The 13,534-nt window shown below is 21.8% G+C and overlaps 2 protein-coding genes across 2 annotated transcripts; one reads left to right on the forward strand and one right to left on the reverse strand.

Annotated features, from left to right (window-relative positions):
- Positions 1 to 6,443: 6,443 nt before the first annotated feature.
- On the reverse strand, positions 6,444 to 8,889 carry LOC128954421 (NDP-glycosyltransferase YjiC-like). The gene is made up of 3 exons (XM_054299999.1): positions 8,323 to 8,889; positions 7,300 to 8,252; positions 6,444 to 6,476 (listed from the first exon to the last, which is right to left on the reverse strand). The coding sequence occupies exons 1-3, from the start codon at positions 8,858 to 8,860 to the stop codon at positions 6,444 to 6,446; spliced, it is 1,524 nt and encodes a 507-aa protein (XP_054155974.1). The 5' UTR covers positions 8,861 to 8,889.
- Positions 8,890 to 11,912: 3,023 nt separating this feature from the next.
- On the forward strand, positions 11,913 to 12,972 carry LOC128954441 (L-xylulose reductase-like). Its single transcript, XM_054300021.1, has 4 exons — positions 11,913 to 11,967; positions 12,065 to 12,162; positions 12,239 to 12,393; positions 12,472 to 12,972. The coding sequence occupies exons 1-4, from the start codon at positions 11,916 to 11,918 to the stop codon at positions 12,899 to 12,901; spliced, it is 735 nt and encodes a 244-aa protein (XP_054155996.1). The 5' UTR covers positions 11,913 to 11,915; the 3' UTR covers positions 12,902 to 12,972.
- The last annotated feature ends 562 nt before the right edge of the window (positions 12,973 to 13,534 follow it).

Raw genomic sequence — 13,534 nt, forward strand, 5'->3', positions numbered from 1 at the left:
TTACTTTTTTTGTAAAATTCATCAATTTTTTTTAATAACTAATTTAGTGCTAATTTTTTGTGAGGTAAGTATTTTTTAGTTTATTTTTGTTTTTTCGACAATATTTTTTTCTGTGTAAGTATTTTTTTACAAAATTTTAGATTTTAAGATAATAAATTATTTTAATTTTTTGTTTACTAATCATTTTTGTTTAGGTCAATTTCGGGTCATCTGGTCATCCTATATCTGTGGTCAGTATGTATAAAGTACAAGGTAAGTGTAACTTATTTGTATATTAATTTTTATTGTCATACTGTAAGTATTATTTATTTAGTGATGTTTTTATTATCTAATCAGTATTACTTATCTGTGATAGTGATCTGGTCAGTATATTCAGTTAGGCCTTATTTTTGTCTAACTAAATCTAAAGTTTTATTTAAATCTAGTCAGTGGTTGTCGGTCACTGATCAGATATCAATATTGTATATTTTTGTTATTATATTTGTTTCTAATGTTTTATAAATTGTGATATATTTTTTTTTGTGATAATTTATTTAATTTTAATTATTTATTTAAATACTAATATTTATTTATTATAATGTAATAATGTTAGGCCAATATTAGGCCTAATTTTTAAAATTATCCCGGTGAAAATCTGGTCACTAATGGCCAGACTATCACCGATTATGTGACACAAAAAAAATGTGATAATTGTTGTTATATATCTATATATTATACATTTTTTAATTGTTTATTTTTTTATCTTATCTGTGATATATCATTGTGATATTTTAAATCTTGATAACACTAATCAAGGCCTACGTAAATATATTTAATATGTGTTTTTCTAGTCAGTGGTGGTCCTAATTCAGGCTAACATATGTTAGCAAATTAGGCCACATATACAATTTTAGGTACATGTGTACCGGTGAGTTATATTTAATTTAATTTATTATTTGAAATTTTAATTATTATTATTAATAAATTTACTGTGATATAGTATCAGGTATTACAATATTATATATAAAATTTATATATATTATTTATCAAATTGTGCGCAACTGTAAAGTAATAATATTAGAAATTCAAGTAACGATAAAAAGGTTTACTATTAATATTTTTGTATTAGTATAGCCGGAGCTTATAAATACTTTACTAAAAATTTTACAAAATATAATATTATTATTATTATTATTATTATTATTATTATTACAAAATAATGTGTTATTTATAATAATTTTTTATACTTTAAAATCAATTAAAATCCAAGAAAAAAGACATAATAATTATATTATTTGTTGTATTTTATAAAAAAAAGTTTCTTATAATAACTTACTTTTTTGTTTTAAAATAAATAGATACTACTAATAATAATAATAACAAAAATGATAAAATATATTCAAATACCGTTTGGTTTGAACAGTGATTATAAAATATTGAAAATCATTTTCACTGGAATAGCATTGACAACACATTCAATGTTAATATTTTTAAACATTATGTCAATTGTTTTTCCACTAAAATCTGATGATTATATTCTAAAACTATTTTTTCTAATTACTTTGATTAGTATATTTATATCCTATATTTATGTACTATTAAATGCTCAACAAATTGATGAAATTAATTGTGAACTTGATGACATGTATTGTAAATATAAAATTAATCAAGCTAATATACCATCGTTGATCTATATAATAGCATCATGCTTGTTTTATCCATTAATTATTTACATAGCATTTATTGATAGATATATTAATGAATTATTTTTGACAAAATTGACATCAATTTTATTTACACATCACATAATGTTTTCAGTGTTTTATATATTCAATTGGTTAATATATATTCAAGTAATGAATTTGGAAATATACATGAAATATACGACAATATTACAGAAAATGTATCAACAATTAAATAATTTTGATAAAATACCGTCAAATTATTGGTTGAAAATTGCCGAATGTATCTACAATTTTGACCTGGACACTAAATGTATAAATAGATATTTATTTAAAATTCAATATATTGTTTATTGTTTATATTTAATTATGTTTACTGGCTGTTTAGCATTTTACTATTTTGTTAATAATAATAATATTGCTAAAACATTATTTTCAATTATTATTATATTTTTAGTATTATTTCCATTGATTATACGATTGTATATTAATTATAAATTAAAAATTAGAAATACAGTAATTAATAAACTTAATAATTTTATTCATAAATATTAAATATCTAAATATTTTCAGATGATATTTATTTATAATTATTTTTTCAATGCAATATTTATTTGATATTATTAATTTGATTGTAATTAAATAGATATATAGTATAGAACATTGTATATAATATATATATATATAAAGTGATTAATTAAATATAATCAATTATAACAACATTAATTTTATGATAATATTTGTATTTTTTAAAAACAAAATAATTTTTTAAAACTTTAAACAAATGATTGTTTTATAAATATATTTTTTAACAAATAAATTTAATTAATATAAAAGCTGTAAAAACTTAATAATATAATTAATTTTATAGATATTACAATAATATTACTAAATATAACTAAATTGTTTTTCACTTAAAATGATTTGTTAATAAAAAAATTAATAAAATAAAATTTTTATATAACAAAAATTGTTTTGCAAAAATATTATTCACTTATATTAAAATCTAATAAATAATCATTTAATTAACTTAACATTAAATTAAACTAGAATTGTATTCAATGTTATAAAATGTTAAAATAATATATAAATAAAAATGTTTACTATTATTATTATTATTATTATTGAAAATATCTAAATATTTTATAGCAATAAAACATTGAAATAATTTTTATTTTACTGTTCATTATTAGTTTTATTTTAGTATTTTTTGTACTATTAATATACTGTTATATTTGTAATTCAATAAATTATTGATAAAAATCAGAAACAATTTATTATTTATAAAAATCTAATTTATTTTTTTATTATCTGTTTATTATTAGTTTTATTATAATATATAAAATTATATCATATCTTAAAAGATATTTCGTTGTATTAGCTTTTATTAAAATGTACAATAAGTTTATTATATTTAATTTTAATTTATATATATATAAATAATAATAATAATAATTAAATAGATCTATAATCAAATGAAACTGTATAACTTTAATATAAATGTTTTATTTTGTGTGCCTATTAAGTATCAATGATAATATTGTATGATTTCAGATATATAATGTTATTATAATATTTTTATTATACAATTATTTCTAACATTGAAATATATAATATTCATTTATTTATTTACTATATATACAATATACATAAACTATATTTATAATTATTATAATAGATTAATAAAATAATTATATTTAGTATAATAGTTTATATTTAATAATATTGTTTTACAAAAATTAAATCATATTTTTTGTCTAAATGTTAAATATATTATTATACTGTTTTTAGTTAGTAAACTAAATAATTTTATTTTGATATTATAAATAAGTTGTTTTGCAATATTATTTTTTAATTGTAAATATATTTCTAAAATATCTTGCTTTAATAGCACAAAGAAAACTTTAATAATAAATTATTTAATACTGTATTTTAGTATTAGTATTATTAGTTAAGCTTATATATAAGTTATATAATTAAACATATTAAAAGCATATTATTATTACTGTATTTAAAATTGAAATTGCATTTTAAAACATTTATATTATATCTTTATAAACAAATCAAATTATAAAATATTTATTGTTTTAATATAAATAAATTTTATTTTATTTATTAAATATTTATATTATGTACTAATTTGTGTTAATTTTATTTAAATACTAAATATATTAGAATTATATATTTTTTTTAAAAATAACTAACAAAAATAGTTAAATAATAAAACAATAATAATTTATTTAAAAAATAATAATATTTATACAATAATAACTATAATTGCTATAATCTAATACAGTTATTACAATAATTAATAATATTAGTTGGCTATAGTGTTGGCAAAAAAGAGAAATTTATAAAATAATAGAGAAATTTCTAGAAAGTTTCTAAAAGAAATTTCTATCTATGGGATCCCCATGTTAATTTTGTTTTCTCGATATATGTTATTATGTAACAATACATTGGTTTTACAAGTAATAATTAAATATTAGTATTAATATTTTTATTATTAATTAAAGTAAAAATTAATTTATTTAATTATCTTAAATTCTTTTATATATAATAAAATGATTATTAAAATTTTAGAAAACTGATTATTATTTAATAATTATAATTATTTTATATATAGATATCGCATTTTGTATAGTAGTGTATAGTGTAATGTAATATGATTAGTAATATGTCTCATTATTTATAAATTTATATTATTTCAATAGCTATAGATATGGGGATCCCATAGTATAACAATAAAGTTAAATTTCTATAGAAATTTATTCCTGAGAAATTTTCTAGAAACTTTCTCAGGGAAATTTATTAGAAACTTTCTATTTGCCCATCTCTAGTTGGCTATCAAAAGTGTTAACTTGTATTCAAAGCTATATAAAATATATTTGTTAATATAATTCAATTGAAATTAAACTATTTGATAAAAATATATTTAATAGTTTATGTATAAATCAATCAATCATTTATTATTATTAATATTAATAAATACAATACAATATACGGTATATTTTGTTAAAATTAATTATATAAAATAAATATACTATTTGTTAAATACTTGCTTGACATTTAATTTGTTTGTATTTTGTAATAAATGAAAAAAAATATTTTTTATTTAAATAAAATTTTTCATTATTTATTCTATAAATATTTTTTTTGTATTTATGATAATAAGTTTATTATAGGCAATAATATATTAGCTAACAATAGTTATTATATATACTACTATATTATTATTAATAGTTTTATTATTCAAATAAACAGAATATTTACACAAATATTTCTATTAAATAAATTTATTATTTTTAGTTTACAAATTAATTTATTGTAAATATTTTGCACAATAAAAATACAAGATTTATATTTTATGTCAATTTAACGAATATATCATTTAATAATAATAATATTTATCAAATACATAATATTGATTTTGTTAGTAAATATTTTAATAGCAATACATATGTTTTAGCATTTTATTTGTAATAAAATAACGTAATAAACAGTATATTTATATTATATTTATATATTTAAAAAAATTATTTATTATAAGTATATATAAGTTTATTACTATTAAAAAAATTTATTATAGAGATAATACAATTGTAATATAGTATATGTTTTTTTAGTATTTTTTATAATAAATACTAACTATGATTAAAAATAGTGGATTTAAAATCTTAATTAATTATCACATAATTACTGGCAATACATACATATTGTTTGAATATATGAAAACTAAAGGCAAATCAATAGGAAAATTATTTTCACTATTTCTATGGAATCTATTATTATTGGCATTAATATTGCGAATCATTTATATAATGATTGCATTTACTATTAGTATGTATTATCAACAAAATAATGATTATAATTATTATAATAATAATATTAATAATCAATTTGTGGACAAAAAATCTAAAAATAAACATAATTTGATTAACGTATTACAATCGATAGCCTCTGTTAGCTATGTTATCGATGGTCTCATTGTTTGGTTAATATTGTTTGCAAAAAGTCGTCAATTATTGGAATTCAATGAAAATTTACTGAAATTTTTAGCTATTGATAGACAATGTGAACGGAAAATTGCGATTACTATTGTTGCGATACAATTGACAACAGTGTTATCAATTGGCGGACTATTTATTGGATTATTAACAATTAAGCAAGGTTATTTAATTAAAACAATCGATGTCTATTTAGATCAACTAAACTTCAGTATAGTATTCAATGCCAAACTAACTGTACTGTCGCTGATGGCATATACCAGTGCTTGTATGGCCCGGAAAGTCGATGAAACAACCGGTAATTTTAAATCGTTAAGACAATTGTATGATCTGTTCAAACAGTTAACAACACTAACCGTTTGGTGCAAACAATTTGATCTAACAATCAATTTCTATATACTATTTTCACTGTCGACTAATACAATAAATTGTATATCAAATATGTCGATACTGTTTCTGAATCCCGGATCAGCCTATTATCCTAATGTTGGCGTATTTTTTGAGTCACTATCAATAATTGTCGGCACATGTATGGCATCGGCACAGGTAGCTGTAAGTTATAGAAAATTATTGTCTAAATTAAATCTATTGGAGTCAATGAAAAAACATTATTATCATATTAATTGTGATAGTGTTGATGTTAACAATGATAATATAAATAATTATTATAATAATAAATTGTTAATTGAATTATTACTAATTAGTCGATTGAATAAATTAAAACATAAATTATATTATACGGCATTTAATTTATATGAAATCAATGAAACAACTATTATGTCACTATTGGCTCTAATGTTAACCTATTCTGTAATATTAATACAAACTTATTAAATAAATAAATTTGAAAAAAATAAGTTTTAATTATTTTTAATAAAAATGTATTTAATATTGTAATTATTTTTTACAAAATATTTTTTTCTAATTTATAATTTTTCTAAATTATTTGATAATTACAAATAAAGTAAATTAATTTTAACTTAAGTTTACAGTAATTACTTATAGAGTAAAAGTATAGAAAGTTTATATTAATACTATAATAGGTTTTTAAAAAAAACTAATTATTTTTATAATTCAATAATATTTTTATTAAAGTGTAAACAATGAATATTAAAAAACTATACTAAAATGCAACTAAAATTTTTTTAATTTCGGTGACTTTCAATCTCTAATGTAATGTAATTGAAATAATTTCAATTATTGAATTATTCATAATTATTACTATATTTTTTAATAAATTATTTTTTAAACATTTTTTAAAATTGTTAATGAAAATTAGAGTTAAAAATTAGAGTTATTTAACATAATCAATTTATTTATTATATATTTGAAATATATAATTTATTTAAAAAATATGAAACACTATAATATATAATAATATATTAACTTTTAAAAAAATTATTTGAATAAAAACTTAATTTTATTAGTTCTTATTATTATATTTTTAATACATAATTATTTAATATTATTTCATAATATAATTATTTTAATAAATGTAAACTTATTATTACAATTTGTAAAAAAATCATTAAAATTTTGTATTTTATTATTATTATTATTTAAAAAAAAATTATTTAAGTATTTATTAATTAATATTTTTTGTTAATTAAATAATTTTTCGGAAAATTTACTTCAAATTTCCCATTAATTTTATCAGTGATTAGTTGTCGTTGATTATCACCATTTGATAATACATTAGATGTTGTTTTTGTATTACCATTTAATTTAGCAAAACTTGTATTATTATTATTATTATTATTATTATTATTATTATTATTAGTGACATAATCGGCAATAATTTGCGGTAATTGTTGTAAACTATTATCCGATTGGATTCGTTGACCAATTTTCTGCAGTTTATCAGTCAGTGCGGTATCAGTCAAAAGTCTATCGATGGCTTCAAGCAGTTCATCGGCGGTACACTTGTAGACATCAAGTTTGATACCGAAACCTAAATCCTCGATTCGCTGCCCATTATCCCATTGGTCGCCAAACAGTGGCAACACAATCATCGGTTTACCGTAGTATAGGGTTTCGGTAACCGTATTGTTGCCGCCGTGAGTAATGACCAAATCGACCAGCGGTAACACTTGGGTCTGCGGTACCGACGACTGGCCCCACATATTATCCGTCGGCGGCAGTTCATACTCGTCGTGTTTCGGTCCCATCGATACGATAAACCTGTGCGACGATTGACTGAAAATCTGGACCAACCGTTTCATGTTAGCGACGTCTACACCGCCCATCGATCCCAACGAAAAGTATACCAGTTTTCCCGGTTTGTCCAGCAATTGTACCGGTAGTTCAAACGGCATACCATTTCCGGCTGGTGGTTCCTGACGCATAAAATTATCAAATCGGTACCAATTGTCGGCCAATGGCCGGACATCGACGTAGTCTAACTCTAGCGGATAGCCATAAATGTTGAGACAGTTTTGCGTATTTGTCAGACAATCGGTGGCCAACGGTTGACAGCCTTTAGAGACTACATACTGATTGAACTCTAGCCATACGTCATGGATGGCCTCACGCCAGGCGTTTCGGTAGTCTTTCCATTGGTTTTTGTCGCCATAAGCAGACATTCCTATTTGAATCGTAATATTTATTATAACAACTAATACTTTAATTAATAAGTTAATAGTAGACACACATACCTGAGCCGCACGGTGGCAGCCGATCGTCGCTCATCATTGTCATCATCAACGGGTTGGTACTCCACGACCACACATAGGGTATACCAGACTTTTCGATGGCCGGCAAATGCATGAACTGATCCAATATTATGATATCGGGTCTGAGCTCTGGTATCAGTCGTTCCAACTCACCATCCAATTCGATGGTCCGTTCCATCCAAACCCGAACTTTCGGACCGCTTCGTCGGGCCTTTTCTATCGGCGATATGTCGGCAATACTTCCCGCCTGTTTCATCATATCTCCGTGTTTTTTGACTCTATCCCTAACCGCTTGTTCACTGCCCGGCGCCTTAGCGCCCATAGCTTTGTCCGGTCGACTTTCCGACTCGATTATCACTTCATGGATACCGTATTTTACTAACAGTCCCGACCAGTCCTGATTGATGGTAAACGATACCCGATGTCCACTGGCGACCAACGGTTGGGCTAACCCGACGCAGGCATTGATGTGGCCGACACCGCCCAACGGTACAAATAATATGTTTAGTTGTTTAACCATTTTTTTCAACAACAAAAAAATAAAACAAAAAATATTAATTTTAAAAAAACTTTCAATAAACTAAAATAATAATAAATAGTAAAAGTTTTTTTTATAAAATAAATTTTTATTATTTTTTTATATAATAATAGTTTACTTAAATTTATATAAATATTTTGTAGTTTTTCTTACCTCACTATTTATATGATTTTATTTTGTACTTTAAGTACTTTATAATGTAATACAGTATATGGTATTAAAAATATTTTTTCAATGTTTAAAAAACATAGTGTTTTCAAATCTAATCAATTAGTAGTCTGTAATCAATTATTGTGATAATATATATATATAATTTATATATATATATTGTTTACTATACTACTGTATATAAGTTACAGTAATTTTTTTTAAAGGATATTTCAGTAATGATTATAATTATTATTAAATGTTAAAAGATAAAGAAACTTATGTTATTTATACTATAATATAATAGTAATAATAAATAATTTATACTCTTATCTATTTTTTTGAAACAATTATTTTTGTTTAGTCAATGTTTTTTCATTATTATAGTGTAATAATAATGTTTGATTAAAAAACATTTAATATTTGTTTTTTTTAAATAAATAACTTTATTACTAATACTGTACTATAGTTTTAAAAGTTTTAGTACATTAGTTTAATCTGTAATAATTCAATAATAATAAAAAAAAATTATGATAAATTGTTAATGAAAATTAGATTTATATATATATATATATAAGTTAAACGTTTTTTTAAATAAAAAAATTATTTTTATATATTTTAATGTTTTTTCATTAAGTAATAAAATTTAACAATTAATTATTTTGTTTTATTTTTGTGATAATCGAGACATACTGTACTTTAGATGAATAGACTTTATTATTACAATCATTGACATCACATTTTTGAATATTTTTGATGCCATTATGACTATTATTAGTATATCTTTTAAAAAAAAAGATTTGATTTAATGGCAATAACTGTTTGTTACAACCGTCCACTTCACACATAAATGGCTTAATTTTTTTTAAATTGGCAGAACTTTTAGGTTGATTTAGATTATTGATTGAAATAAAATAGTTTTTTTTTAAATTATAACTTTCATAATCACATAATCATAATTTTGTTTCAATTGAATGATCCCGTGGTATGTGTTGTCGTAAACAATGATTTGTTGTAAAAACACTTTTCAAACACTCATTTAACTGAACATTTAAATCGTTTTTTTTCGACAAATGTATTAATTTATGTCTATATAAATGGATTTTTGTTGTAAATGTTTGATCGCAATCATCGACATCACATTTAAATGGTTTGGAGTTTTAGATGTACAGCCAATTGATTTGATTTTTTAGATTTACTTTGAATGTGAAAATTTTTATTACAATTATTATAATTACAAACAAATGATTGATTATTATTATTATAATGAAAACGAGATTTATGTTTAATTAAGTATTAAGTTTTGTAGGAAATATTTTACGGCAATCGTTGACATCACAAATAAAACTTATATTATTTAAGTGTTTAATATTTCTATATAATATTTGTAGACTATTTGAATTAACAAATATTTTAATTGCAATCATTGACATCACATTTAAATTGTTTGTCACTTAAATGACTCGATTGATGTCAAATTAAATTAAATTTAGTTTTATACCGACATTTGGGCCAAAAGCACGTGAATCGCGTATTATCCACACGTGTGTTGTCATGAAGACAATTGTAATAATCCAACAATTTTTAATAAATTACAATTATTTGTTTCACTATTTATTTCACAATTAATTTGTTTACAAATTACATGAAATTTATCACTAATTTGTTGCAAACTATTAGCCGTTGATTTCAATTGAATTAATTGAATTAAATTCATATTCAAATGTGTTGTTTGAATGTCTTCACACAAAAATAATTGTTTAAAAAATGTCAATCAATTTCATCGCACATATAAATTAATAATATGTTTTGTATTTTATCATAAATTCAAAACATACTAAACAGTAAGCCATATAATAGAGTATTAATAAAGTATAGAAAAATAGGAAATATTTTAATCTCTAAACTTGTTTTTATTTGTTATAAATATAATATGATTAAGAAAAACTTAAATATATTAAAATTATTTTTCCATTATGTATTTCAATAATTTATAATTTTTTTTATAACTCCCATTATAAACTCACTATTAGTTTATATTGTTTACGATTAAAATTATAACTATAAATATTAACTATAACTAGTTTTATTTATAAATAATATATTTTTTTTAAATTATTATTTTAATTATATTATGTTTTTTATATACTGTGTAAGTATACTTTATATACATTTAATAATTATATATCATTTTATTAATATTATATTTTTTTAAATTGAAATAAATTTCATAATACAGCATAGATTTTAAACATTTAATATTATATTATTTATATATGTGATAATAATAATACTAAATACTAATACATTTACATTATACTGTTAATAAAATAATCCCAAATATTTTTTATTTTTTTCAATTGACTTGAATTTCTGGTTTGACAAAATTCAAGGACAGTTAGTTTTGTTTAATTAAAAAATATATATATAAATATAAATAAATTATATCCAATTATCTGATATCAAACATTATATAAATACTGCATTTATAAAAAACATTAATCAAACAGTTGGATATAAATTTCCAGTAAAAATACTTTGAATCTATTAGTCTATGAGTTAAATATAATTATATATATAACAGTTAATTAAATCTAATTAAATATAATATTTATTTCTAATTATAGTGTTTAATAAAATAAAAAATATTATTGATTAGTAGTTTATAATATAAACTTAATTATCAATTGATTGACTGATAGTGATACTGATAGTTGTAATTAAAAAATATATATAATATATTGATTTTATAAATTTAAGACATTATTTTCAACAGTTTTGTTAAACAGTATATTATATATATTAATAATTTAATATACAATATATATATTTTTTAAAAAATAATTACTTAATTAACTAATAATAATAATTATTATTATTAACACAAAAAATGTGTGATAACTTCAATGGCAAGCGAGCACTGGTTACCGGTGCCGGTAGAGGTATACACCATAAAAAATTAATTATTGTTATTAAATAAAAATAAATTAAAAATTTTTTAAAATAAATAATTTTATACTTAATTTTATTTTTCTGTAGGCATTGGCCGCGAAATTGTCAAACAGTTGGTTGCGGCCAACGCTCGGGTCGTAGCGTTGAGTAAAACACAAGAAAACTTGGATAGTCTTAAACAAGAGGTATATCTAATTAATTACAACTAATAATAATAATTAGTTTTAATTAATTAATTACTAATAAAAAAAATAAAAACAGTTGCCATCAATTGAGACGGTTTGCTGCGATATCGGTAACTGGGATGAGACCAAAACAAAAGTCGCTGCAATCGGTACCGTAGACCTGCTGGTCAACAATGCGGCCTACGCTGCACTCACACCATTGGGAACCATTGATGAGGCCATTGTCGACAAGTAATGTCATATTATTATTATATTTTTTTAATAAAAAATATTGTATTATTATTTTTTTATCAACAAAAAATAAAACAGACATTTCAACATAAATGTCAAATCGGTGATAAACATTACACAGATAGTGGCCACTGGTATGAAATCGCGGGGAACGGGCGGTTCAATAGTGAATATATCGTCGGTAGCCGGTATGATAGGCATACGCGACCATCTGGTATACGGTGCGACCAAAGGTGCACTGGATTTGATGACGAAAGTATGGGCACTGGAATTGGGCGCCGATAATATACGGGTCAATTCGCTGAACCCGACGGTAACACTGACAGAAATGGGTTTGGTTGGCTGGTCTGATCCGAAAGTCAGAGACCCGTGGCTGGCCCAGCATCCGATGCACCGATTTTGTAAACCACAGGACGTGGCCAATACTGTACTGTATTTGTTGTCCGATAGATCCGATATGATTACCGGCACTATATTGCCCATCGATGGCGGACTCACTTGTGTTTGATTGATAGATAGATTGAATTAATTAGTATTTTTTATATTAATTTAGTAAAATATAATATAATAAACCCAACAATTGACTCATAACTATATATTAATTTACTATTAATATATTATTATTAATATATAATATTAAATATTGATGTAATTTATGTGTCAATCAATAATATAATTGAATTTATTTTTAAAAAAGACATTTTATTAAATAATTAAAAAAATAATATTAACTATTAATTGCTATCAATATTATTTTTTTGATCAATAATTAGTTGATGGGGTTTTTTTTAACAAAAAAAAAGTTTTAAATTTATATATAGTATTAAAGAAAATAGAAAAGTTATAATTTATTTGCATATATATATATATATATAACATTTGTAAATGTATTGATACAAAACACATTAATAATAATTATTAAATAATAACTTTATTGATAATTATCACAGCCACTGGTAATTGACTGGTAGTAGACTGGGTATAAATCTATTGAGTTTAGGTCTATAGGTTATGCAAACATTGGTGACCATCGATTCAGCAGTAATCAGATTATCGATAATCAATTGGTCAGCAATAACACGGTTACAACAATTGGCTATTCGTACGGATTTCAAATTACGCAATCGGGACAGTGATTGCA

This window comes from Oppia nitens, unplaced genomic scaffold (assembly GCF_028296485.1).
Source record: "Oppia nitens isolate AA-2021 unplaced genomic scaffold, nextdenovo-longstitch-racon4-pilon3 scaffold27_pilon_pilon_pilon, whole genome shotgun sequence".
Lineage (NCBI taxonomy): Eukaryota > Metazoa > Arthropoda > Arachnida > Sarcoptiformes > Oppiidae > Oppia > Oppia nitens.

Coding starts and splice junctions, on each gene's coding strand:
- LOC128954421 (XM_054299999.1), bottom strand. CDS start 8,860: ATGGTTAAACAACTAAACATATTATTTGTACCGTTGGGCGGTGTCGGC. Junction 8,253..8,322: donor GCTGCCACCGTGCGGCTCAG/GTATGTGTGTCT, acceptor CGATTCAAATAG/GAATGTCTGCTTATGGCGAC. Junction 6,477..7,299: donor AAATTAATGGGAAATTTGAA/GTAAATTTTCCG, acceptor TTAATATTACAG/AATAGGTTAACATTAGAGCC.
- LOC128954441 (XM_054300021.1), top strand. CDS start 11,916: ATGTGTGATAACTTCAATGGCAAGCGAGCACTGGTTACCGGTGCCGGT. Junction 11,968..12,064: donor GGTTACCGGTGCCGGTAGAG/GTATACACCATA, acceptor ATTTTTCTGTAG/GCATTGGCCGCGAAATTGTC. Junction 12,163..12,238: donor TGGATAGTCTTAAACAAGAG/GTATATCTAATT, acceptor AAATAAAAACAG/TTGCCATCAATTGAGACGGT.